At 46.4% G+C, this 25050-nt stretch overlaps 1 protein-coding gene across 9 annotated transcripts in view; it reads left to right on the forward strand.

The window, feature by feature from the left end:
- Nucleotides 1-24822, forward strand: part of LOC119390967 (lysophospholipid acyltransferase 5) — a 129518-nt gene extending 104696 nt beyond the window's left edge. For all 9 annotated transcript variants that reach the window (XM_049414996.1, XM_049414995.1, XM_049414994.1 and 6 more), the window contains 3 exons: nucleotides 1173-1339; nucleotides 11688-11994; nucleotides 22541-24822. In XM_049414996.1, the coding sequence (XP_049270953.1) occupies nucleotides 1173-1339; nucleotides 11688-11994; nucleotides 22541-22660 (594 nt within the window). In that variant the 3' untranslated portion in view covers nucleotides 22661-24822. The remainder of the gene's footprint in view (nucleotides 1-1172; nucleotides 1340-11687; nucleotides 11995-22540) is intronic.
- The last annotated feature ends 228 nt before the right edge of the window (nucleotides 24823-25050 follow it).

The raw sequence follows: 25050 nt of genomic DNA on the forward strand, positions 1-25050 counted from the left end.
TACAGCTTGGCGCTTGTTTTGCCTGTGCATTTCCCTCGAATATGCAGTTTCACATTTCAATTAACCCACTGCTTATAATTTTCTCAAGACTGACGCGGCACTGCGCGGCTAAGAATGGTGCGTACCGACTTGCGGAATGACGTGGCTTTCTTTGAAACTTGGAAACGCAATAACCGGCAGCACGCACTCCGCCGAAAACGCGTGCGCGTTGGCACGCAGTCGTTTCCGCAGGCGAGCCGACCACCTTCGAGGTTTTCAGCGGCCCACCAAGGGAGCACTTGGCGCTGGCATCACGTGCGCAATCTTTAGGTTGCCTCGTGTGTGGACCATTTCCGGCGGTTAAAACGGCATCTCAAAACGGCGTCCTCGAGACAGTTTAGTACCTAGGATCATCAGGTCAAACTGAGCCTGCTTCGATTGGTGATGTGTTCAAATACTACACCAGGAGGTGTAAGTAAAAGAAGCCAGAGAGAGTGAAGCAGGCTGAAATGGAGAGTGAAAGAAGAAGAGAAATGGAAGTGAAGGGAAGACGAAGTTTTGAGATGGGGTTAATTGGGGGAGGGGGGGACGACACCAGTCTTTCCTGAGTTATGCGATGGTGCTATTTATTTAACCTAGGACCGCTGCAATATACTTTGCATGAAAGTTTGCATTTCAATTTAACGAAGTTTCCATGTAATGAAGTAAATTGCTGACTTCACTTAGTTCATTATATTGAGGATTAACTCTAGTAAAATATTACTGCTTGAAATTCCACCCTGCATTCTTGAAAAAGCTTTCGTGAGGCCTCGGACATCCTTGAGTGCCCTTGAATTTTACCCTTTGAAATCTGTGTGAACCTGTCGTGTCTCTTCTTCATTTCATGCACTACAGGGATTCACTACCAGCTAGTGCATATCGATGTTCTTCCTCACTATGGTGTGCTTCATAACAAGTTTGTTGTTTTGATACGCTTAACCCCAGTGGTAAATTTTATTTTATTCTGCGCACTGTTGCATCTTTCTGTTGTGTATCGCTCTGTCAGCATCATTTCCACCAAACAAGTTTTGCTATAAGCTTCAGGTGTCATACGAATGCGGTGGAGTTTCAGGCTGGGCAAATTGTAGAGCTTGCATAAGGGGGGAGGGCCTCTGGCTTTTGTGACGTGGGCTCAAATGTTGCTGTACTTGCAGGAAGGCAGTTGCATCATGGCAGGCTTGACGTACAATGGCCGAGACGAGAATGGCAATGACCTCTGGAACGGCTGCGTCAACATCTCTGTCTGGCGTTACGAGATGGCCACCACATTCGATGACCTGATTAAGTCGTTCAACATCAACACCAACCTATGGGTTGCACAGTGCGTACTCACGGTTTCTTCCTCATGTATAAACCTCATCTCCTGTAACAGCACTACAGCCGACAGGGCACAAAAAACACGGACAAAGGTAGGATGAAAACGACAAAGTGCTCACTTACAACTGACATTTATTGAAGAAGTGCAGTGGGACATAAAGGAGATGTGACATCATAAAGAAATAACAGGCAGAAAATATCAAAAGTCATGAAAAGAAATATCTACTATTAGCCTATATCTAGGGGTGTGCGAATATTCGAAATTTCGAATATTTTTCTAATAGTGTTTGCTATTCGATTCGATTCGCACTGAAATTTTACTATTCGAACTATTCGAACTTCCCAAAGACAAATGCAGTCAACGTCCGGTTGAAAGTGACCCCTTCAGAGTTTCAATATGCTACACCTCATTACACTTTCGTATTGCGGCAAAGCTGCCTTTCAAGCTCCGTTACGGTTGAACTTAGCCATAGAGCACTGCACGGGCTCGGGCCTACCCGAAAACCCGGGCCCGGCCCGGCCCGTGGGCCGGGCCGGGCCGGGTAAAGTAGTTTTCACGGCGGGCCCGGGCCGGGCTCGGGCCTGAAGCTCCGGGCTTAGGGCCGGGCCCGGGTTTGAGGTGGCGGGCTCGTGTCGGGCCGCGCTTGGACTTTGCACCATTCTTAAAGGGTCACTAAAGTGAAACACTGAATTTGTTTAGACCGATAAAGTGTACTCTCAGAACCCGAACGTCATTAATTTCACCATCAATGAGTTTATTAATAAAGGAGAAAATCAAGGTCAAAGTTCCATTTTCAAATTTCGCGCTGAAATCTCCGAACGTGACGTCACGGATTTCAAACTGTATTCGTCGTATTTTGGGAACATCGGCTCAACGAAATTTCCAGAAATTTGGTATGTTAAGTGTTATGACCCCCTCAGAGGTCAATGTACTTCATTTTTACCCACTATAAACTACGTAGGGCCCAGTAGATGCCGTCAGAATATATGACGTCACGGAGTTTGCTGCGTGAATTTCAAGTTGGCGTCGTTACCTGCATTTTCATGGGAGTTTTCTCTCTTACCAAGAGTCTTGTCGCGGCGAGCGTGGTGCTTTTGGAATGGTAAAAGAGTAATTTACTGATAATAGAAAAATCGTTGTTCTCTTTAATATGCCTTGTTCCGCATACGCTGTGCATGCATATATGTCCCACATTTTATCTCGAAAACACGCTTTTTTATGTGGGGTAAGCTCTTTGGAGAAGTTTTATGATGGATAAGTACTGAACTTCTTTTGCTTCTTGCATATGAGCTACTTGATTTATCTGAAACGGGCGAGCTAAAAGTAAATAGACCAGGCACTTATATGTAACATATCGCTATTCCGTGCTTTATTTGCTTTCGTTATTATTTTATTTCCCAAATGTTACTCTATAATCGCAGTAATAAATGTAATATAATAAAATAGGAGCTCCAAAGCGGGGATACATTGTTGAATGTACAACCCCCCTCTAAAACAATAAGACTGCACGGAGTTTTGATACATAGAATCCCTATAAAGGCACATTGTTTTTCCGTGACTCTGTGACGGCTCCCAGTGGTCATCAGGGGCGTGATGGACATGCACAGCCTGCTTTGTGTGCCCACATTGTTAACGTCTGAGTTTTCGTCTTGTTCCGCCATATCAGGGTTCTCAAACTCACCTCAGCTAACGGGCCGCATTCGCGAAAATTAACTCCTGCAAAAGGCTAGGGCAATGACGAAGGTAGGAGGGTGGGAGGGGGGAACAGGTTGTTTTAAAACTACCGTTATTTCACAGCAGACCTTTCCCATATCTCATACACGGGATCATTTCTGAAGGGGATTTGGCGGCAGGATTCCAACAACATATTGTTGCAAAATAGTGCGGAACGGAGCAACTTGGAGCGCGCCAGACTCTATCGAAGAAGAGGAAACCGATGGTCATCGAGGGCACGTGCACGTGGCCGGCGCAGCAGTTCGCCTTTAGTATTGCCATTAACGGACGTCTCTGTTTCACGTCTGGGCAACCAGTCATTTCGTATCACCCATAGTGACTAAAATCTGGACGCCGATTCTGAAATATAGCTTTTGTTTCACGGTTATGTATCAACACACGGTGACCACAGGGGGTGCCTCACGAAAAATATGCTTTGGATCTGTCATGCCTGTGTATCGCAGGAACATACTTATAAAAAAAAATGGGATGAAGACAGTCATGTGCGGGCGGAGAGCCGCTAGCGAGAGGTTCGCGAGCCGCGTGTTTGAGGCCCTATATAGTGCGCTATATAGTGCGAGAGCTACATGATACTGCCGCAAAAGCGTTGGAATGTGCAGGAATAGAACAGGTTCATTAAACAAGGTGTGGGGTGAAGTATATTCGCTTGACGAAATATCTGGCTTGAAAAAGGATAATGACAGATTCCGTGCCGGGTGATGTCCCCTTACCTCGAACCATATGCATCCAATGAGTAAGCTTCGAGAAGCTTAGTCGCGCATCTATTACCAAACTCGAGCGAACCCCGAAAATATATCGAAATTGCTTCGTCCACTTCCTGCCAGTCCTAACCGCGTAGTCCAATGGCCAGCTTCTACCGATACAACATAGCTGGGAAGGCATAAACCATTATAATATGGATAAAACGAGCACGGTGGAAACCGTGCATAACATACACTGCTGAAAACTACAAGGAGAAGCCCTCAAAGAGGAGTTTTATAAACGACATTGAAGAGTGGCACGACGTTCGGGAACGAGAGAAGTGAAGGGATGAGCTGGAGAGCTATGGTCATTCTGCAGAGGTCCACAAAGACATCCTAGATTTGCTCCAGTGGTGGAAGCTAAGAACAACGACTGCCGACGCCTTCGCAATTGGCAAGGCAGATGTGGTGCGCCCGTCCGGCTAGCGCGAGCAGTGCAAGAAGCTTTAGCGCGGCAGGATATGTGATGCAACAGAGCATGGCGTGCTTAAATCGGGAATCTCTTGATACTTTGATTTTTCGCACAATATGTGAAGAAGTAAACTGTAAACTATGCCATGAGAAACTTACAGTCTGTATATACTAGCAGAGGTATGGTGTATGAAAATAGTGCTATGACAAATAGTTTTTTCTTCCTTTCGGTTGATTATACGCATACACGTGGTGCACGCGGTTCCATACCTTTGCCCAGATTAGTGTATTTACAACAAAGGTCACAAATTTGTTTTTTCCCCCTGTTTCTCTTGCTCTGGCAAGGTGCTACAATGGTGAAGACGGGTACTATACATACCGAGAAGGGTGCATGGTTGGCTTTGTGGCTAGAGCATGCTATAAAATACAATAGGTTATAAAGTGCAATAAAAACAAAGTGAAGTGAGCGTTTTGTTCTCTGCCAAGCCAATCTAGAGCACGTGCTCTGGCGATGCTCCGTGTTACGCGGCGGCGAAGCCATCGCGCTGTCCAAATGGGAGGCTGCTATTATATACCAGCTCCGCGCTAGAAGAGCAGCTATATGGGCAGGCGAATGGGCCCGCGACGAAGCAGAGAGACTTGGTCTTTCTGTTCCGATGTCGGAGCGGCCCGCAACGTGCTAGAGCGCGTTCCGATGGGCCATAATAAAGTTTATCCATCCATCAATCCATCCTTTGTTGTTATTGCGCTCCCTATCGAAACTAAACTCGTGCTGCAAATCACTTTTCTTGCTACAATGTCTGCTACAAAACACCCTTCATGATCCCCAGTGTATATGCAGAACAAATAGGTACAGTATACCACTGCCGAACAAACATTCATTGTATTCATAGTATGTCCGCTCAACTGTTTGCACCGTGAGCCCCTTTTTACAAGAAATTACCGTAACTATGTTAAAGTATATTTGTTAGCAAAACATGCGCCAACAAAGCTTAGATATTTGCCACTTAAAACACCCTGCTGTCGATTCCATGTTCGGGCATCACCACCTAGATTACTGGGTCGGGCCTCAGTCGGGCCTGATCTGTGGTCGGGCCGGGCCGGGCCGGGTAGGCGAAATTTTTTCTCGGGTTCGGGCCGGGCCCGGGTCTTATTTTGAGTCACCGGGCCGGGTTCGGGCGGGTAAATTTGAACGAGGTCCGGGCCCGGGCCGGGCCCGGGCCGAAAATTACGGCCCGTGCAGTGCTCTACTTAGCCAAGAGACAGCCAAAGTCCGATTAAAAGTGGTCCCTAGATTTTTAATATGCTTCACCTCATCACACCCCCGTATTGCGGCAAAGCTGCCTTTCAAGCTCCGTTACGGTCGAACTTAGCCAAGAGACAGTCAACGTCCGTTTGGAAGTGGTCCCTAGATTTTCAATATGCTTCACCTCATCACACCCCCGTATTGCGGCAAAGCTGCCTTTCAAGGTCCGTTACGGTCGAACTTAGCCAAGAGACAGTCAACGTCCGTTTGGAAGTGGTCCCTAGATTTTCAATATGCTTCACCTCATCACACCAACGTATTGCGGCAAAGCTGCCTTTCAAACTCCGCTACGGTCGCAAATGTATTAACTCAAGAAAACGCTGGTTCCAATATGGACATGAAAGATGTAGCAGAGTTGGGGGCTCAATTAATGCTGTTTTGGACCTGAAATTTGGGCAGGAAGTCCGAAAAATTGGACGCCAAAGCTTTTTAGCATCCAAAATTTCAGCTGTTCTTATATATCGATGTCTACGAGGCAGATTTGGAATTCCAGACTTGAAGGGAGCACACCCTTGTCCGCCACATCAGTTGGGCTTCCACAGAAGCTGAAAGAGAAGGAGAGGCTGAGGAGATGGCATCTCTGCCCATCACGTGTAAAGTGTTGTCGGCAACACTTTGGTTGCACCAAATCATGTACATAAATACAATTCGGCCTCTACATTGCCTTTCTTGATAAGAAAGACAACTATGAAATATGACCCCACCAGCGCTTCATCAACCTAGCGAAAAGAAATGCTTTGATGTTGCTATTTCATAAGAACATACTTAGGGATTCTCTGCAACTTTTTCCGTAATTTCACTTTGAATTATTCGAAAAATGTTTGAGAAATATTAGAAAATTATTCGAAAATTATTCGATTCGATTCGCACTCAATCTTTATTTATCGAATTCGCTTCGCACCCAAAATTTTGCTATTCGCACAGCTCTACCTATATCATGTCTGTCAGCGATGCACAAGGTACAAACATTCAAGTTCTTTCTCTACCTTTGTTCATGTTTTTTGTTGTAAGCTGCGACCATGAACCACCAACTTGCCCAAAAAATCGCCTTCTCCAGCAACAGCTTTGAAAAGGTGTGAAGTGTTGATTTTCGTTTGCTTCTGTCGTTATCAGTGTTGATGTTGTATACTACATTCCAGCTGCAAGTGTCAGTTTAGGCAATACTTGTTTTTAAAAATTCGAGAAAATTTTCTTTGTGTGAGACAGTGCACGAAGAGACACTTTGACAAGAGATGCAACAGTGATATACCGGATATACAAGTTCGAGACATTGCTCTAATCCGGAAAGGAATTTGTACTGCGAATGATCAGTTTTATGGACCATTTCCGGCGGTTAAAACGGTATCTCAAAATGGTGTCCTGAAGACAGTTTCGTACCTAGGATCATTGGGTCAAACTGAGTGTGCTTCAATTGGTGAGGGAACAGTGCGCGAGTCTCGGAGGCTGTGTGTAGTGTCTGGGAGAAGAACTAGATGGCGCTAGTATCAAGTGAACAATGAGAGGGCGCGCATGTGCGTATGGGAAAACCATATGCACATGCGCGCATGGCATGGCGACATGGCAACGGAAATGGAGACAGTGAATGTGCAGAGGAGCTGCTGCAGCAGCTGCTGTGGAAACAAACGGCTCTGCCATACAGCGCGAGCAAATCGCAGCTGCTGACAGGGAAGGACTCATGACGGCGGCTGCAGTGATCCAACCGACGGGTGACGCTTCGCAGTCCTCGGGAAGTCAGCCCACGAAGTTCTCGGTATTCAACGCGCAGTCACTCGAGGAGTTTCTGGACCGTTTGGAAACCCTTTTGTCTGGTAAACGGCGTTGCCGCCGATAGAAGGCTTACCCACATTGCGCCCGCTGTGCTGGAGGGGAGTGCGAAGTTCTGGCTGCACTTCATCAAATCCTTTGGATCTTGGGAGGACTTTTTAAGACGGTCTTCATCACGGAGTTCTTCTCCATTGACGCAAAGCGACACCTGAAGCAGGAACTTGAGCTCTGGACTTAGCACCCACAAGAAAGTTTGAAACAATTTATCTACACGGTTGCGGCCTATTATGGCCTCATGGAGGCCTCATGGAGCATTATTAGAGGCAGTTTCAGTACAAGCCACCAAGACCTCCAACTGATCAATTTGCGAAGGACCTTGCCTTCCAGCCAGCTGGAATTGTGGCTGGCCTATCAGTTGGAGCCCAGAGTAATGGTGGCGGCAGCTGCTGCGCCGTTCCAGCATTTGCGGCGGCATCTCACTGGCGATTGCACCCCATGGCGATACAGCCGTCCTATTACCAGGATCAGTTGCACAGATCACCTGCTTCTGCTGCAAGGCCACATCTCCCAACGCCGCCACAGCCACAAAGATACCAACCGCTCGACTCCGGTAGAATTACCTGCCATTGCTGCGGAGGCTTCGGTCACAAAGCCCGTGAGTGCCCTTCAGGTCGGTGTAGCGGCCCGCCCTGCTGCTACCGATGCAACGGAATCGTATATTTCCGGTCGCAGTGCCCGGGAAATGGGAGGCGGTAGGTGCTACTCCAGCAAGCACCTACGAGACAGCGCTGCGGGTAGCAGCCTTGGCCGGCAACAAGAAGCCTCTCCTGGATGTGCGGATTAGGCAGTCTACATTCCTGGCCCTGCTTGATACGGGCTCAAGTGTGAGCTTGCCTGGAGGGCCAGCGGCAAGGGTAGCGGAGGCGACGGGTGCCAAACTCAGGACACAGGAATGAGCACTCCGATTAGCATCAGGTTGGTCTCAACTACATCCTTAAAGGGCAAGGTACATTGGGCCGCAAGCAACTGCATCCAACGCTTCCTGTGTATGCCAGGTTTGTGTCGGGACATTGTGCTTGGCAGAGACTTTTTGACTGCAGACAGGGATATCCCTACGTGTAGCGCAGAGTGGGTGGACTACTGGAACTGACCCGCAGTGCATTGTGCCATTTGCTAAGTGTGACAAGGATATAACCACCGCACGCGCGATAGAAGACGACGGCGAATCTTATTGTTTACACGGCCTCTTTGAAGAAGTGCTTCTAGTCTCGGGCACAGGCAGGACCATTCCAGCTGACGGAGACACACCAACCACGAATAAAGTGCTCGGTGACTTCTACCATTTGTTTACTGCAATTCCTGGATGTACCGCTTTCTGCATCGACACTGGAGATAGTGCTCCTATGAGATGCAAGTTGCGTTCAGTAAATGCTAAAAAGCAAAAGATCATTGAGGGTTGTGTAAATGACCTCCTGGCACAGGGCCTTATAAGACATAGCACCAGCCCTTGGACTAGTGCCCCGGTGCTTGTTGTCAAGAAGTCTGGTGGCTACCGGCCTGCTGTAGACTACAGAACATTGAATGCACGCACCGAGTACCTGCCTACCTAATGCCTCGAATATACTGGCTGCTTGCACAATTCGGCCGTGCAGTGTGGTTCTCGAACTTCGACCCCTCCCAGGAATTTTTTCAGATTCCTGCTTCCAAGGCTCAGCTGACATAGCGAAAACAGCCTTCATCTGCCATCAGGGTACATTCGAGTTTACGAGAATGCCCTTTCGGGTGGCAGGTGGCCCAGCAACTTTTCAAACCTTGATCGACTGGGTGTTGCAGGGAATCAATCGTAACTTCACCGTGGCGTTTCTAGCCGATGTCCTTGTCTACTGTGAGAATCTTGAGAGCCATGTCGAGCATCTCAGGGAGGTGTTGCAGCGCATTCAGAATGCTGGCCTTACGATTAACCTGGATAAAATGCAGGTCAGCCATCAGTCTCTTAAGTTCTTGGGCCACGTCATCTCCCCTGGGCAGTGCAGAGCAGATTAAGAGAAAGTACATGCAGTGCTGGATTACCCAAGACCCAGCACAATTCAACAGTTGCAGGCTTTCCTGGGACTTGCTGATTATATTGCAGCTTCATACCACACTTCTCACTGACAGCACATCCACTCACTGTCCTAAAAAAAATGAGCCATGACGCCGGAAGAGTGCCAAGAACAGGCTTTCACTACGCTCAAGCAGTCCTTAGCTCAAGATGCAGTTATGAGCCTTCCATAAATCGACCCTTTGTGTTGAAATGGATGCAAGCGGCATTGGCATTGCAGCTGTGCTACTGCAGGCTGGCCTTGATGGACTGTAGCCAGTTTCCTTCATTAACAGGGTTCTCACAGATGCCGAAAGCCACTATACTGTCCAGGAGTGGGAATGCCTTGCAGTGGCGTGGACAGTGGACAAATTCGGGGCGTATTTTGAATTTACAGAGCTTGAGATACACTGTGACCACTCATCCTTGTCATGGATGTTTAGCACTGACCAAGCTTCGCCCAGGGTCCTCCGGCTGCAGGGTTTCAATTGCCGACTCAAGCACAGACAGGGGCTAGCAAACACCCGCAGATGCCCTGAGTAGAGCCCCTCTTCAATGCGAGGACCACTCCAGTGACAGCTTGCACAAGAAACTCTTTTCCATTGCTGCACCAGAGACTTGAAGGGAAAAGTACATTTGAGCAAGTAGCAGTTGCCTTGGAGGATGGTACGACACCCTTAAGTGACACAGTACAAGTCGCACAAAAACAGGCTCGTGACAGCCGTCTCTCAAAACTGAAAACCATTGTCCAAAGGGCTCTGCTGCCAAATTCAGACCCTGATCATCGCCTTTTTCATGATGTGGCAGAACTGGAGCCAAGTGGACTGCTCGTTCAGCAAAGAGGCAACAAGAAGGTACCATGGCTACCTTCTCACCTCCAACACCTGGCATTGAAAATGGTGCATGACCACCCCACTGTGACTCACGCTGGATTTTTCTAAACCTTGAGACGTGTGGTGGCACAATTCGTCTGGCTGGGCATGCGGGCAGACATATCAGAGTATGTATAGTGCTGTGCTATATATCAGCGCACAAAAGCTCGACTCAAGAAGCCTGAAGGCCTAATGAGCTGTCAGTTGGCAACAGCACCCATGGCAGAGCTTAGTGTGGACATTATTGGACCCTTGCCGTCTACACCTCGTGGCCACAAATACTTGTCATTGACAAGTTCACAAAGTTTCCAGAGCTGTTTCCTCTACGAGCAGCAACCAGTGCAAAAATCCTGGAGTGCATGGTCCAAGTGATCTGCTGCCATGGGACACCTGTGGCCATCACCAGTGACAACGGAAAGCCCTTCGTTAGCGCATTATGGCACAACCTTCTAAAACACTGGGGAATCAAGGATCGGCATACCATGCCTTACTGGCCGGCTGGAGAGATGGTTGAGCGTCACAGTGGCACAGTTAAGCAGTGTCTACAAGCATACTGCACTAACCACAAAGACTGGGACCGGCATATACCCGATATAGGCCTTGCCATGCGTACTGCAGAGAGCGTGGTCCCCGGATATATACTCTGGCGTTGCTTTGCTATGGCAGAGAGTTGCGCGCTCCGTGGGAACCTGCGGGTGACAAGGAGGACACGGAGCCTCCAGAAGCGGTGCACTATGCCCTTGCTGCAGAAGTCTGGCAGTGCTTTGGAGAAGCCCTGAGGTATGCTAAGAAGCATCAAGCTGCTGCCTGGCAGGCCCAGAAGTCAAGTTATGACCATCATCGACATCCAACGACCATTAAAGACGGTGCTCTTGGACACTCTCGTGCCTTGAGTGATGCGGCTAAGGGCGTTTCGGCCAAGTTGGCACCGTGGCGAGGTCGACCTGATCATGTGGTCAAGCAGGTTGGTAAAAATGAAGTGACCCAACTATGGGATGTCGTCGAACCATTGGCATGCCGATCAGTTGGTGCTGTACCACAAACCAGTACTTCTCCCTTTCACCCCGGGTTCATGATTTGAGGGGGGCGGAAATTGTAAGAGATGAAAGGAAGCGAAGAGTGTGCGTGTATTGGGTGCGGGTCTCGAAGGCTGTGTGTAGTTGGCGGGAGAGGAACTAGATAGCGCGAGTGTCAAGTGAGAGGGCGTGTGTGTGCACGCGGGAAAACAAGAGAAGAGAGGGATGCAAGGAGTCGGACATGTGGCGAAGGCAATAAAGGGTTGTGTGGTGAACGTTGTTGCCGATCGTCGAGTGTGACATCTGTTTATGCAGTAGGGAAGCAGGCGTAGTGCAAGCCTATGGACCCATTGTGCTGTCGTTTTTAAATGTCCACACAAACTATTGTTTCTATGCTGGCCGGTGACTCACTCTGAGCCTGGTTGCAGGTATGTGTTCAAGCGTCTGCGCTTCCTTGGCAACAAGCAGCTGTCCCAACTGAGTGCCTTGTTTTTCCTGGCACTGTGGCATGGTTTACATTCGGGCTACTACGTCTGCTTCTTCAATGAGTTCATTGTGATGAAGTTTGAGCGTGATGCCCTGGAGGTGATTGAGCGGCTGCCGCGCCTCAAGCAGCTCATCTACCACCCATACCTGCGGCTGCCTCGCTTTCTTCTCCTCAAGGTCTACGTGCTCGTCATGTTTGGATACTGCATCGTGCCCTTCGTGCTGCTCTCGCACCAGCGGTACATTGAGGTACGTTGAGATTCCAGTGGTCCCCATGGCTTTGCAGAAGCCCTGCCAAACTGTGTGGTTATTACTAGACTCAGCATAGAACAAGTAATGCAGACGAGGCAAGTGCTGCTATCTACTGTTTATTTCAGTCCTTGAAATAAACAGTTGGTAGTAGCACTCATCCTTGTCTGTCGCATTTCTTTGTATGCCTGCGTTTTTTCACGCAGTCTAGTAGTAATGATCTTAGACCAACTAGCCCAGCAGTCTGTCCTTCCATAGTACACCTGAGCAGTCAAATGGTAAGCATGTCAATGCTGCTTCTATTGGTAGCGTATCTTGTGCACACCTGCCAGGACAGATGCTGTGGCACATGAACGAACACCACTAGATGTTGGTTGAACTCTTGTGTGTAAGGTGAGAGCCCATCTGAGTGGTCTGGGCAAACACACAAGAGGTCAGTGTGTTTGTACTAGTGCTTGATTTCAAACTTTTGAATGTAAGCCAAAGCATGCTAGAGGTCAAAACAGATGGGGGTGTGTTCAGATAAGAATGTCAGTGCATATCCGCAGACCACCTTTAATTTTGCTGCAAAGCATATATTTTGCTGTCCGAGTCCCCAGGACCACGAAACCAATCTTTGTTTCATGAAAAAAAGATTTTTTCTTAGTCAAAGAAATTAGTAAGTCTCCACTCAGCAGAAACGCTTTTTGCGAATTGCACGAAAATGAGATTTGGATGAGATCCTACAAAAGAACCATTGTAGCTGTGAGTGTCAAAATCTTTCTTGGCATACTACGAGTAATGTATGTTTAGAAAATGTTATCTTGCAGTTTTGTTGCCCATATCTTATAAAAAAAATTGAAAATACGCCACTTTGCTCAATAATGTTCTAATTTGAAATTTTTTTGCTCCGCGTCTATAATAGTCATAATTTCCACAATATTCCAGAGTGTTGCCACACAATTATTTAACAGTAGTGCTAAATGTGATTGCCAAGAATGATGTCAAACGCAAACCAAAATTTTATAAGTGAAGACATGTTTAAAAATGCAATATTTTGAAATTTATTTAAAAAAGATGGCTGATCCCTCCTTAATAGGAATCGGTATAGCACGAAAGTGAAACGTGTCATCACCAAAGTAGTTTATTGTTTACAGTGCATTGTTATATAAGAGCTTGTACAATGTATACTGTTGCTTGGCAGATATAGCATCACTTGATGTGGACGTGTCACACTCACGTTGACGCCTAGTGGCACATCTCCGTACCGACGACAAACGCCCATGATCATGATTTAACCCTTGCGGCAGCTGAAGTTCTTACCATAAATGTGGACACCCACATATTGTGAATCCCGCGTGAGGATGGCATCAAGAAGCACATAATAAACACTAATGCTCGATATGCACTTCTTCAAAGCGTCGTGAAATGCGAAGAGAAACGCTACGCTTGCATGTCTTCCCTCTAGCCTGGCCGTTACTTCTCACAGGGCGAGCAGGGAACGCGGTGCGACAGCCAGGCGAGCGTTGGAGGGCTATTTGCCGATATGGATGGATGCTATGAGCAAGGCTTGCGCTAAAGCCGCCACCTCATGGTGTGTTAGAGCGTTGATGAAATTAAACTTGTATTGGAAACGCGCCGAATCGGACGGTCGTTGCGACGGCGAGCTTTTTGTTTTTGTTTTTTTGAGCCTGGTGGCACAGATGTCACCTCTCCGTTATAAAGGGGGCGCTAATAGCATCCATCCATCCAAGGGCACTGTGAGAGGAAAGTGTGAAAGATACATGGCGCGTTCACATAGCCTCCGTAATGTGTTTTGCGGTAGCTCAGTGGGCTGCCTGCCAGCCATCGTTGCGGACCAAGAGGTCATGGGTTCGATTCTTGTTAGCGGAACTTTTTCTTATAGTTTTTTTTTTCTTTGCCATCTGTTGGCATTCATTTTGCTGACGTACTTCCGTGACGGAAATACGTCATGAGTCTTGGTGGACCCTGGCATAAAACGCTTTCGTTTTAAAAAAAGGCCATCTTCAGTTTTCTTCAAAGCGCTAAAAAACAGGGACAAACGAAAAAGAGTGGACACGACGAGCGCTAACTTGAAACTGAAATTTATTACAAGAAAGATTGGAAAAAGGTAAACCCTATTAGATGGCGCACATGCGTGCACACTTGCGCAGACTGCTCAGAAAAGCCCAAGAAAAACACCACTAAATCACTTTGGTATGACGCCAGATTTCTGCAGTAGATTAAATTCGCATTCCAACAGACTCAGTGAAGGCTGGCTGACACACCCGTCGCCTTTCTCTTTAATCAGATAGGCTTCGACTATCTCCCTTGTTAGTTTATTATCGTGTCTGAAAATTACTGAAGTGTCAGATAAACCAGGTTCACATCCGCAATCACGGCAATGCATCGCCAGGTGCGAATAAGATGTTCCTTTGAGGGAGCTGTGGTGCTCTCTAAGCCTAACATTCAGGCATCGGCCCGATGAGGGAGCTGTGGTGCTCTCTAAGCCTAACATTCAGGCATTGGCCCGACTGTCCAACATAGCACCGTCCACTGAGCTGCTGACGATGTCCAGGAGGATAGCTAGCCGTGTCCAGGAGGAAGCAAAGCCTGTGTGTGTGGCCGAATGCGTGGAAGCCTTGTCCAAAGGTACGATTAGCCGCTTCGGCTATAGGCAAATTGGACGGGTTGTGGACTTTCTTTCTTCGTCGGGGCTCATGGCTGTTGTGTCCGATAAGGAGGGCTTTTTTGTAATCATGAGCGAAGGCATGTTTTCTGAGAAAGGCGGGTCTGCGATTGATAAGAATTTTTGTCGTGTAGGGCCTAAGGCTGAGCAAGTGAGAGCCGATGCGGTCAAGTTGCTGAGGAAGCATAACCTAGACAAGCTAGCAGGCCAAGTGAAAAGTAGTAAGGGTCTTCTTTTGAGTGTGTTTTTTAATGCAAAAACACACAAGGATGGTATTCCTTTCCGTACAATCGTTTCAGAAAGGAACACATGGCTGCACCTATTGTCAGGTTATCTCCAGTCGCACCTTCAAGGGCTGGATGTACATGACCCTTTCGTTATACCCAGCTCAGACAGTGTTGTTAACTTCCTAAGAAATGAAAATCCGGTTGGATGCAAGGCCTTCAGCATAGACGTTGAGGATTTGTATTACGCGATGCCTCAAGACGTGTTGGTACGATGCGTTAAGGAGTGTATTTGTGACCTAAATGACGAGGTTGCCTTCACAACACGCTGTGGTGTTTCGGTTGAAGGCTTTTTGGAGCTGCTGAACTGTTACCTTCGTTCGACCTTCATTTGCTGGGAAGGCAAGGTTTATGCACAGCGTTCGGGAGTGTGCATTGGGTCGCGAGTGGCTCCTATTTTGAGCAGTATTTTCTTGGGTAGCGTCGACCGGGCCTTACAAAAGCAACTATGTGGCCTTGCCACTAAGATTGTTCGCTACGTAGACGATTACCTGGTGTTTGTAAATAGCGACAATTTCAACGGCAGTGTTGTGAATGTCCTGAAGCTATTTAAGGAGCAAGGACTGGGACTGAACTTTACATTTGAGATGCCACAGGATAACTTGATTCAGTACCTTGACTTGCAAATTTCTTTCCATGACTCCCACATATGCTGGATGTATCTTCCCCGGTCCAAAAAAAGTCTGCTGAATTTTAATTCCTCGCATTCTAAACTCGTCAAAAATGGCATCGCTCTGTCTTGTGTACGATCCGCCGTTAACAGATCCTGCGAGCACCTCATGCAACAGAGTGTTCAGAACCAGGTTCACAAGTTGCGAAGCGCGGGGTATCCTAATTCAGTGATTGCCTCCGCTGCCCAGAAGGCTCTCAGGTTAGCCAAGTTGGAAGGCAAAAGTAAGTAGGCGAATGAGCCGCTCAATCAACGGCCCTCTGTGATTATTCCGTATTTTCACGGATTTTCGCACCGCTTGAAGAAAGTGGCCGCCCGGCACGACGTTGATGTCGTTTTTTCTGCAAAGAACAAGCTAAGTGCTATATGTCCTGCTTTGCAGAAACGCCTTGGCACTAAGGAGCGTGCCAAAAGTAATCGATGCAAGGTGAAACATGGCTTGCAGTTTGTGCCCTGTAAACAGGGGGCTGTGTACCACATTCCTTTCCCGTGTGGACGGTGCTATGTTGGACAGTCGGGCCGATGCCTGAATGTTAGGCTTAGAGAGCACCACAGCTCCCTCAAAGGAACGGCCTATTCGCACCTGGCGATGCATTGCCGTGATTGCGGATGTGAACCTGGTTTATCTGACACTTCAGTAATTTTCAGACACGACAATAAACTAACAAGGGAGATAGTCGAAGCCTATCTGATTAAAGAGAAAGGCGAGGGGTGTGTCAGCCAGCCTTCACTGAGTCTGTTGGAATGCGAATTTAATCTACTGCAGAAATCTGGCGTCATACCAAAGTGATTTAGTGGTGTTTTTCTTGGGCTTTTCTGAGCAGTCTGCGCAAGTGTGCACGCATGTGCGCCATCTAATAGGGTTTACCTTTTTCCAATCTTTCTTGTAATAAATTTCAGTTTCAAGTTAGCGCTCGTCGTGTCCACTCTTTTTCGTTTGTCCCTGTTTTTTAGCGCTTTGAAGTTGTGCCATGATGTCTTACAAACTCGCCCAAGCTTCCGTGCTTTCAGTTTTCTTTAAACTCCCCAGAAAAAAAGCCGAGCGTGTGCTCTAACTTAATCTATAAAAACATGTTGCATTTTTTTGTGAGATCAGAGTTACAACTCTGGTTTTCACAGGCAAGTGCAATGCATTGGCAATGTGAGGTATTGGGCTATTTGGTTTTGCAAAATTCTTAAACGCCGTAATGTTACATGGTAGACAAACTTTGGATCTGTATTCTTTCTTTCAGTCTCGTCTTATAGTACTGGTTCCTGCTCCTTGGTATCACACAAAAAATGTGTGTGAGCTGTTTTCTTTCTGTACATTTATAAAAAAAGAAATAGTGCATTTATAAAAAAAGCAAGAGCCTTCTTGTACTTCTAATGGTGCCAAACATTTCCAGCAGGTATGTTTTGAACAATGTTTTACTACGCTGCACACTCACGAGCGAATTAAAGTGCCTTTGTAATGAATTGACAGCATTTCACTGAAGCACGGTACCACACATGGAACTGATCATCCCTGGCTAGTTAGGTGCAGCGTGTCGCCTACTCGGCTCACGCCGTCACAGCAGGGCCGCCTGCTGCACTCCGGACTGTGCACGGGTGCAACGAGAAGCCTGTTCGTTCAGAGCGGCAAAGACAAGCATTTTCCAAGCAACGCATACCCTACGCACGACGAGGCACAGAGCGCTTGGGTTGTTGCCTAATAAAACATGCAGTGTATGCTCGTTGTCAGTGCATGGACATTTCTCAGTGTCCGCGCCGCAGAACAACAGCGAGCTACTTTCGTTTCTACAAAGCGACGCGCACTAAAGCGATCTCGCACGACGCGGCGGCGATGAACTTGCGAACGGCAGCATGGCGCACTTGTACCGCCATCAATCCACACAGCTCACGCACACGTGCAGCTGAGCAGATAGCTGCAGATGACAATGATAACGTTGACGACAATTAGTCATAATGGCGCGTTCATTGCCGGTCACCACTTCGCCTTCGCTCTTGTCTGATGCTTATTCGTGAAGGCATCGCCACAGTCGTGTGAAAGCCATAATCATTGATCCACCGGTCTCTGCCGTTACCGAAAAGATGCAAAGCCCTTTGTGGCACATTGTGGATCGACGAGTTGAAAGGCACAGTGAACCTCTTTGTGTGGCGAAATGTTATCCCGGTTATAGCTTCTTGCATTTATGGCTCCTTGCGTTCCAAGGCATTGTCTGGTTCATCGTAGGCAGTTGTTGCTGCAGAGTATGGTGTCAGAAAAAGTTGCCGCAAGGTTGACTGCAAGGCTTGATGCTACCTCCCATTTCATTTTGTTTTCCTTGGCTGCTATTCTGCCCCTGAAGGAACGTCAGAAAAGTGACCTCGCTCGCAGCATCCGAAATCTGCGTGCAGTGCTCGCCGATGGAGGATATCTTATGGCGAATTCCATTGGGAGAGCAGGAGCACTCAAAGCACGCTGAAAGTGCTCTCATCGGAGCCGGCGTGTTTCAGTGATCGAACAGGAGTAGGAGATCTGTCATCCAGTGGTAGAGCAAGAGCAGCCAGGAGCAGTTTGAAGTGCTCTCGCTTTAAAAGAGGAGTAAGCGCAGTACCAAGAGAGTCACATGACTTTTAAACGTCACATTCTCCGTATTTGTTTTAATTTTGCTCCAGCCGGCGAGCGTGGCGGCAATGGTAGCAGCAGTGTATAGCTTGACATCGCTGATGTTTGTACGGGTAGCGATCATGACGGCTACTGCTTCGAACAGAAGCACAAGCTTTTTTTAACCCTACATTGTACTGCATTCTGCCATGTACCCATGTTCATGTCCACAGAAATCATGATCACACTCGTAGTATCATCGTTGAGGCAGTCAGCACAGCATGCGAAAGGGGCTCATTTGTATAATTTTTATTCAATTTAATTTATTCAAATACCCTAAGGGCCCACTAATTTAGGTGGGGGGACATAAAACAGAACATAAATTTTGCAAAAAAGAATACTTGCAGGTGGTTAATACAGTGCTATTGTACAGTAATTCAGGAAAGATGGTAAGAAGGCAAATGGTATAACAAGAGTAAACAACGAATGAGGAAATATTGTTGCTGAAAGTTACAGGATTCTATATACGCTAGCAATGCTGAATTAAACAAAGAAGGCTGAGTTATTGTGGCAATTCTGGAACGTAGGTCATTTCCATTCTTGTATTTTTTCTTCTGGGCAAAGATAGGGTTCACTTTGTAAGCATGATCAGTGCGACTAGAAGTACGATATGACGGTAAAATATGCGACCAGGCAAATGATGTGTTACTGTGATACAGAATGTGGAAGAAAAGATAATTTGGAAAATTTCCTGCACAGTGCAAGTGGTGGCATGTTCAGCATGTCTTTCAGTTATGAAACACTTTGAAATTGTGAGTATGATGATGAGTTGAATCGTGCTGCTTTATTCTGAACGGCTTCCAGTAGATTAGTAAGGTTAGAATAACAGAGAGCTGACCTAGTTGGTAAATATTTGTTCTATAAAGAGAGGGCGAAAAAGACAGAGCTTTACTTAAGAGTTGCCTTAGAATAATGGAATACAATTTGTAGACATTTCCTTAAAGGAGCACTGACACCCAAATTTTGCATCTTGTTTTTTCTGTTGCGATAAGTAGTTAACGACCCACTTATCACGGCTGGAAAGCTCATTTGCTCGAGCACACAACCGTTAATTATTTGGAGACTGTTTTATAGCGCCCAGTCGCAGTTTCGGTTTCAGAGAGCACCGAGGGAGGCAGGACCCAGAGTGATGGCTATGTAAACATAGCTGGCCAAGCTGGCTACGTGAGCACACAAAACTGCATGCACATGAGCACCACATCGACAACTCTTTTCAACGAAGGCTTCCTGGGTGCTGCTACAATGCCCTCTGAGCCGTTGTAAATATGCGTGACCCCCCCAAGATGCACTGCCTAGGCGAGGACATCAGCCTTTGTACTCCCGTGCAAGTCTCCCCTTCTTTCCGTTGAAAAGGTCTGCTAGGAGACAGTGGGAGAGAGCGCCCGCAACAATCGTGGCAGCCAACACAAACTCGTGACGCAAGTGGCGATTGGTTGTTTACAAGGACACCAAAGGCGCGTTTCGCGTGGAGTGGTGCGACGCGCACTTTAAACTTGATTTTAAATATGTTCTAGGCTATATTATCCATTGATATTTCGTAGATGATGTGCGTGTGTCCACACAAATCCATCACACGGGTTATCTCGCCTTCGAAATTTTGTGTCAGTGCTCCTTTAACGTTTCAGAAGAACCACGTGTGCTGGCAGTATTCTCCTAGATCTTTCAAGCCACTGTTAAAATTTTGTTGAAGCACTCAAAGGTTGTAAAAAACAGTATCGCCATGTCTTGCTTTAAGTCTGCCCTCACCAAGTCGTGTGAGCACAAAATGAGTGGTAGCTTTAACGCACAGGTTACGCGTCTTTTAGATGTAGGTTATCCCCATGATGCAGTGGCCACTGTCACTGAACGTTTCAAGAAGTCCATTGTGTTAAGTCTGAGCATGGTTGCAGAAAGCGATAGGAAGAAACGTGTCGTAGGTATACTGTACATTCATTGCGTATCTCACAGGCTAAAGAAAGTAGGAAGTAGATACGGCGTTAATGTTGTTTTCACGGCTGCCAATAAGCTAGGTAAGATTTGTGCCACTGTGCAGAGGAAGAATGAGCGATTAAAAAACAAAAAGTGGACTGATGTTTGTTTTGTAAAACACACCAAGTTCACTGATTGCCGTAAAAGTGTGGTGTACAAGGTCACTTTCAGCTGTGGCCACTTCTACGTAGGACATACGGGCCGATGCATTAACCAGAGACTATTGGAACATAAGAGATTGCTGACCGGAGGCTCACGTTCTAGTCTATCTTTACATTGTCGAGAGTGTAAGTGCACACCAAAATTCGATAAATGCACAGTTTTGTACCGGCATAGGAATGAAGAAATGTGCCTGATGATTGAGGCATGGCATATCGAGAATAGTGGTAGCGCATGCGTGAGCCAACTGTCGATTAACTTGCATAAAGATGTAATCAAACGCCTTAACAGTTATCTTTCACGTAGACCCCCATGCGTGCCAGATTGATAAGGTCGCCTATTGCATGGGCATGCGCAGATAAGTTTTCGTGCCTTTTTTCTTTTCTGCCGTTGTACGTCTCTTCAGTTGTTAGTCGGCATTTGTGGTGTCGTGACTTCTTTCTTGTGTCCGTGTTTGCACGCCCTGTCTATTTAGAAAGATTAGTAAGGGTGTTGGGGATGCCAAAGGCTGATGGGGTGGGAATGCCAAATGATTGAAAATGATTGATGTATATTCCAGGGAAGGGCACACCAGAAAATTGCCTGATTGAAGCCTGGTGTCCATTTCAGCCAGATTTAAGCGTCGCTTTAGAAAGCCAAGTTTCCTTTGCGCTTTAGGTGTGATATATTTTATCATGTTAGACAATAATTTATGAAGACGCCGAGGTATTTAACCGATGTTACCGAGTCTACTATGTTGACGAAAGTGAACGTCAAGTGTTTGGTCTTTTCTATATTAATTTGCATCTGCCATTTGCTACACCATTATGTTAGCTTATTAAGGTCAGATTGCAGAGTTATGACGTTGTTAGGACCAGCTATTTCTCTGTACAGTGGACTCTCAATAAACGAAACTCTCTTAAATGAAATTGCTGCTTAAATGGAACAACTGCCTCTAACATGATTGGTTTTGTGCTTGAATTCTGCACCCCTTTTCATCTCTCAGTAAACGAAACTCCTGTTAAATGAAACATATTTTCCTGGTCCCTTCAGCTTTCGTTTAACAGGAGTCTACTGTAAATGACGCAATCAGCGAAAAGGCGGACTGTTGAATTAATATTTAGTGCTGTGTCATTACATAATATATATTAAAAATAAAAGCGGAGCTATTACTGTGCCTTGGGACACCTGACCTGACACGTGTTGGACTGGATGTTGTATCATTTAATTTAACCACCTGACAACAATTCATTAGAAGTTCTTCAAGCCATCGTGTTGTTTCGCTATCAAGTTCGAGATTACGTATTTTTAGTGTTGGGGTCGTTTGTGAGGTACGCGGACAAAGGCCTTTGAAAAATGAATAAAGATTCCATCAACACAATGAGACATATGCAGGTCTGTTAGCAACTCATTAGCAACTCGATCAGTATCAAGGAATTATTAATGGGATCTTCATCTGTGTACACCCAGGCAAAGTACTTGTTGAATTGCTCAGCACACTCATCTGTTAGCACTTTGCCATCTGTACCTAACATAGATGGTACCAACTGATTTTGTTTAGGATTTACTACATTCAAAAACTTTGTTGGATCTGTTTTGAGCAGGTTGGGTAGTGCGACTGAAATATTTTTTTGCTTGAATAACTGTTTTTTCTATTTGTCTCAAGATTTCTTTGTATTTTTGCCAATCTTTAGGCACATGTGACCAATTTGGTTTTCGATATGCCCTTTTTTTTCCTGTTTATGCACATCTTCACATTGCGAGTGAAGTCAGCTATATTATTATAAAAGAAGCTGGCATTTCTGGACACTGTCAGCACGAACAGTGGGTGATAGTGGTATGTGACTTCTGTGTATCATTTCACAGCATATATGTATTGTACTTCCACGATTTTCTGCATCAAATATCACTTGGCAGTTTGGACTTGTTGTTTTCTTGTGCACCTGTCTTGCCACAACACAGTATTGTAGCAAACTAACTAGCCCAAACCTTCTATGCTACACAAGGGGACTACAGTAGGTCTAGATGGAGTGGATCGCCAAGGGGGTCCTTACTGCTGATGGAGGCATGCACCACACTTTTTGATGCTGCTTTTTGTTTGAAGTTCAGTTGCGTCTGTTGCTCTCTCTGAGCATGCTGTTGTCGAGTGTGCAATTTCTGGTCATCATAAAGTGTCTTGTGTGTGTGTGCAGGCATACAGCCGTGTGTATTGGATTGGACACATCATCTACTTGAGCTGGATACCCCTGTCAGTGTTCGTAATGAAGGCTCTACCTGCACGACCTCAAGCGCCTGCCAAGAAGGAGAACTAGTGAACTCGCTCGGTGGCCAGACTTTTTCAGGAAGGCAAGATGCGAGCCTCAAGCATGGATGTATTCATGTTGGCGCCACTATTTGCAAATACGACGTGTTTAATCATCGGATTGCTGCGGGCAGTTATCGAGTCCCGACACAGCTCGTACCTGAACTGTGTGCCAGTGCTGTGCATTAGTGGGCTCCGAGCGGTTTTGTCCGATTTTTGGGTTCGGGTGGGACGGAAACATGTGACACATCAATGCCAAGCATTAAGTAGGCAGGTGAACCGTTATGGCTGTAGTGTGAACAAATAGACGTTGCTATGCATTCATTCCCAATTGTGTTGTACAGCACATTGATGCATGAGCGTGGAGTCACAGCTGCAGTATGGTTGTGCTGTTGGCGTTGCGTTACTTTTTCCTATCGAGTGCCTTGGTTTCTGTCTCCTTCCTGGACCACCGCTTTCAAGGATGGTCACGTGGACCAAGTTGCTCGTCTCATTTAAGGGCTGTGGTTTGAGCTGTGGGTTATTTGTGCATTGTTATGGCTAAGGTTTCTTTTGCAGTTGCTGCATTTTTGTTCTCTGGTTAGGTGGAAATATGTACATACATGTCAGGGGAACTAGCTACTTAAATCTTCTCAATCAGCTCTTTGTGTGGATGCATCATTTTAGGAAGTGTTTCAGCTTTCACTCAGCTCGAAGCATTCAAAGGCAGACTGAACTCTTGTAGTGCACCTCTTCTTAAAAGCACTGTAAATAGTAGAATAAGAAAAGTTAGGTGTTTGTTGCAATCTCCAGTCTTTTGGCTCGGAATGTCGGTCTCTTTGTCAGGAAGTCATACTCCAGCAGCAAATGGTTCCTTGTTGTATTTCGTAGAGTTGGAAGAAGCCTTGTGTACAGATGGGTGCAGCTACGGTTCACCCTCATCTTTTGGGGGATTGAATGCACTGTGATAGCAGCAGCTTCTTGTTGCCTTGACTAGGTGAATTTTGCCTTCTCAATCCATACTGTTGTTGCAATAGTAATCACAAGACAAGCATACCATTTGATAGTTGTCTTGGCACAATAATCGACTTCCAGAGCAGTGTTTTCCTCAGGCAGCTGTGGGAGAGAAACTCTTCTGAAGCACACACACAGTTACTGGATCCAAAGCACCATGGTGCCATCGTGAACCTTGCATCACGAGCTCGTTGCTGGTCCTAGCTTTTTGCTGAAACTGGCCATTGTCTGATATGGTGGGACTAGCTCTGTGCTGAAATGTGCTCGGTGCCAGTAGCTTTACTGTACTTAATGGCACCTTCTAAGATGTAAAGTTTGCACTTGGCTGCCATGCAATGCATCACACCTGGCAGCATGGCAGTGATGTGCAACATTCCGTCTCATTGTTTCGTATGAAAAAGGAATGTTGAAGAACACTAAGCTTTTCAGTTACACTGGAGTGAGCTGAACCACCACCTGCAACACACATTTAAACACGTGTTCCCCTATATAGCAGCTTTGTTTTTTCTTTAGGGCTCGTGCATTGAGACAGGTCTTTCTAGCTGGTGCTAGTTTGGACATTTAAGCTGAAGCAATATGTAGTCAAATGCATTCTGAAGCATCCATATCCATCCGAAAATTTTCATAATGTAAAGCATTGCCCTGCCTTTCTCAGGGCTTACCGTAGCTGTCCAGCCTGGCCTTTGCCAGGAAAGAGAACTAGCCGGTTGTCACTCTGTGTATAATACACAAAATGGCAGGGCACAATCATGCACTGGCAGATCCTTTGCAAGTGATGTGCATAGAAAGGCATTCAGTTTGAAAAATATACCACTTTAGCATATATGACGACATTTGCCCCTGTGCAGGCAGACTGGCTGTCTTTTTATTTTCTATTCATTATTTGCTCCTTCGTTTCACAATTCTTTGCTGTGTCTTAATGCTGGCTAGTTCTAGTTGTTGGCACTGGGAGCAGCATAGTACAATGCTAGTAGCACATTGTGGATGCGTGTACGTGGTGTCCATGTACGTGAACAGCAGCCCAGTGCACTGCTGGAGTATGCTGAAGGCCTTCCTGACTGATTGGTTCTGTAACAGTGATATTGGTGTAGTTGATTTCCCAGAATTATATTCCTTCTCTTGTGCAGTATTACACAGCATACATGAAGGTGCCTTAATAAAGTTTTGTTTTGACTTGTCTATGGCTGCCTGATGCTTCAATGCCTAACAATGGGCTGTTGATAGCATAGTGCCAGTTGGGGGAAGTTTATCTTGAAAAAGGTTTTTTACTGCGCTAGGAAAGAGGATGTGCACAGACTCACAACTGAATTTTATTAGGGGAAAAATGTAACATCCGCTCACTGGCCATTCGAAGTAGGGTCATTCTATGCCAAACATCTCAGCCATTTTGGCGACCATCTCAAATAT

This window comes from Rhipicephalus sanguineus, chromosome 4 (genome assembly GCF_013339695.2).
Source record: "Rhipicephalus sanguineus isolate Rsan-2018 chromosome 4, BIME_Rsan_1.4, whole genome shotgun sequence".
Classification (NCBI taxonomy): Eukaryota; Metazoa; Arthropoda; class Arachnida; order Ixodida; family Ixodidae; genus Rhipicephalus; species Rhipicephalus sanguineus.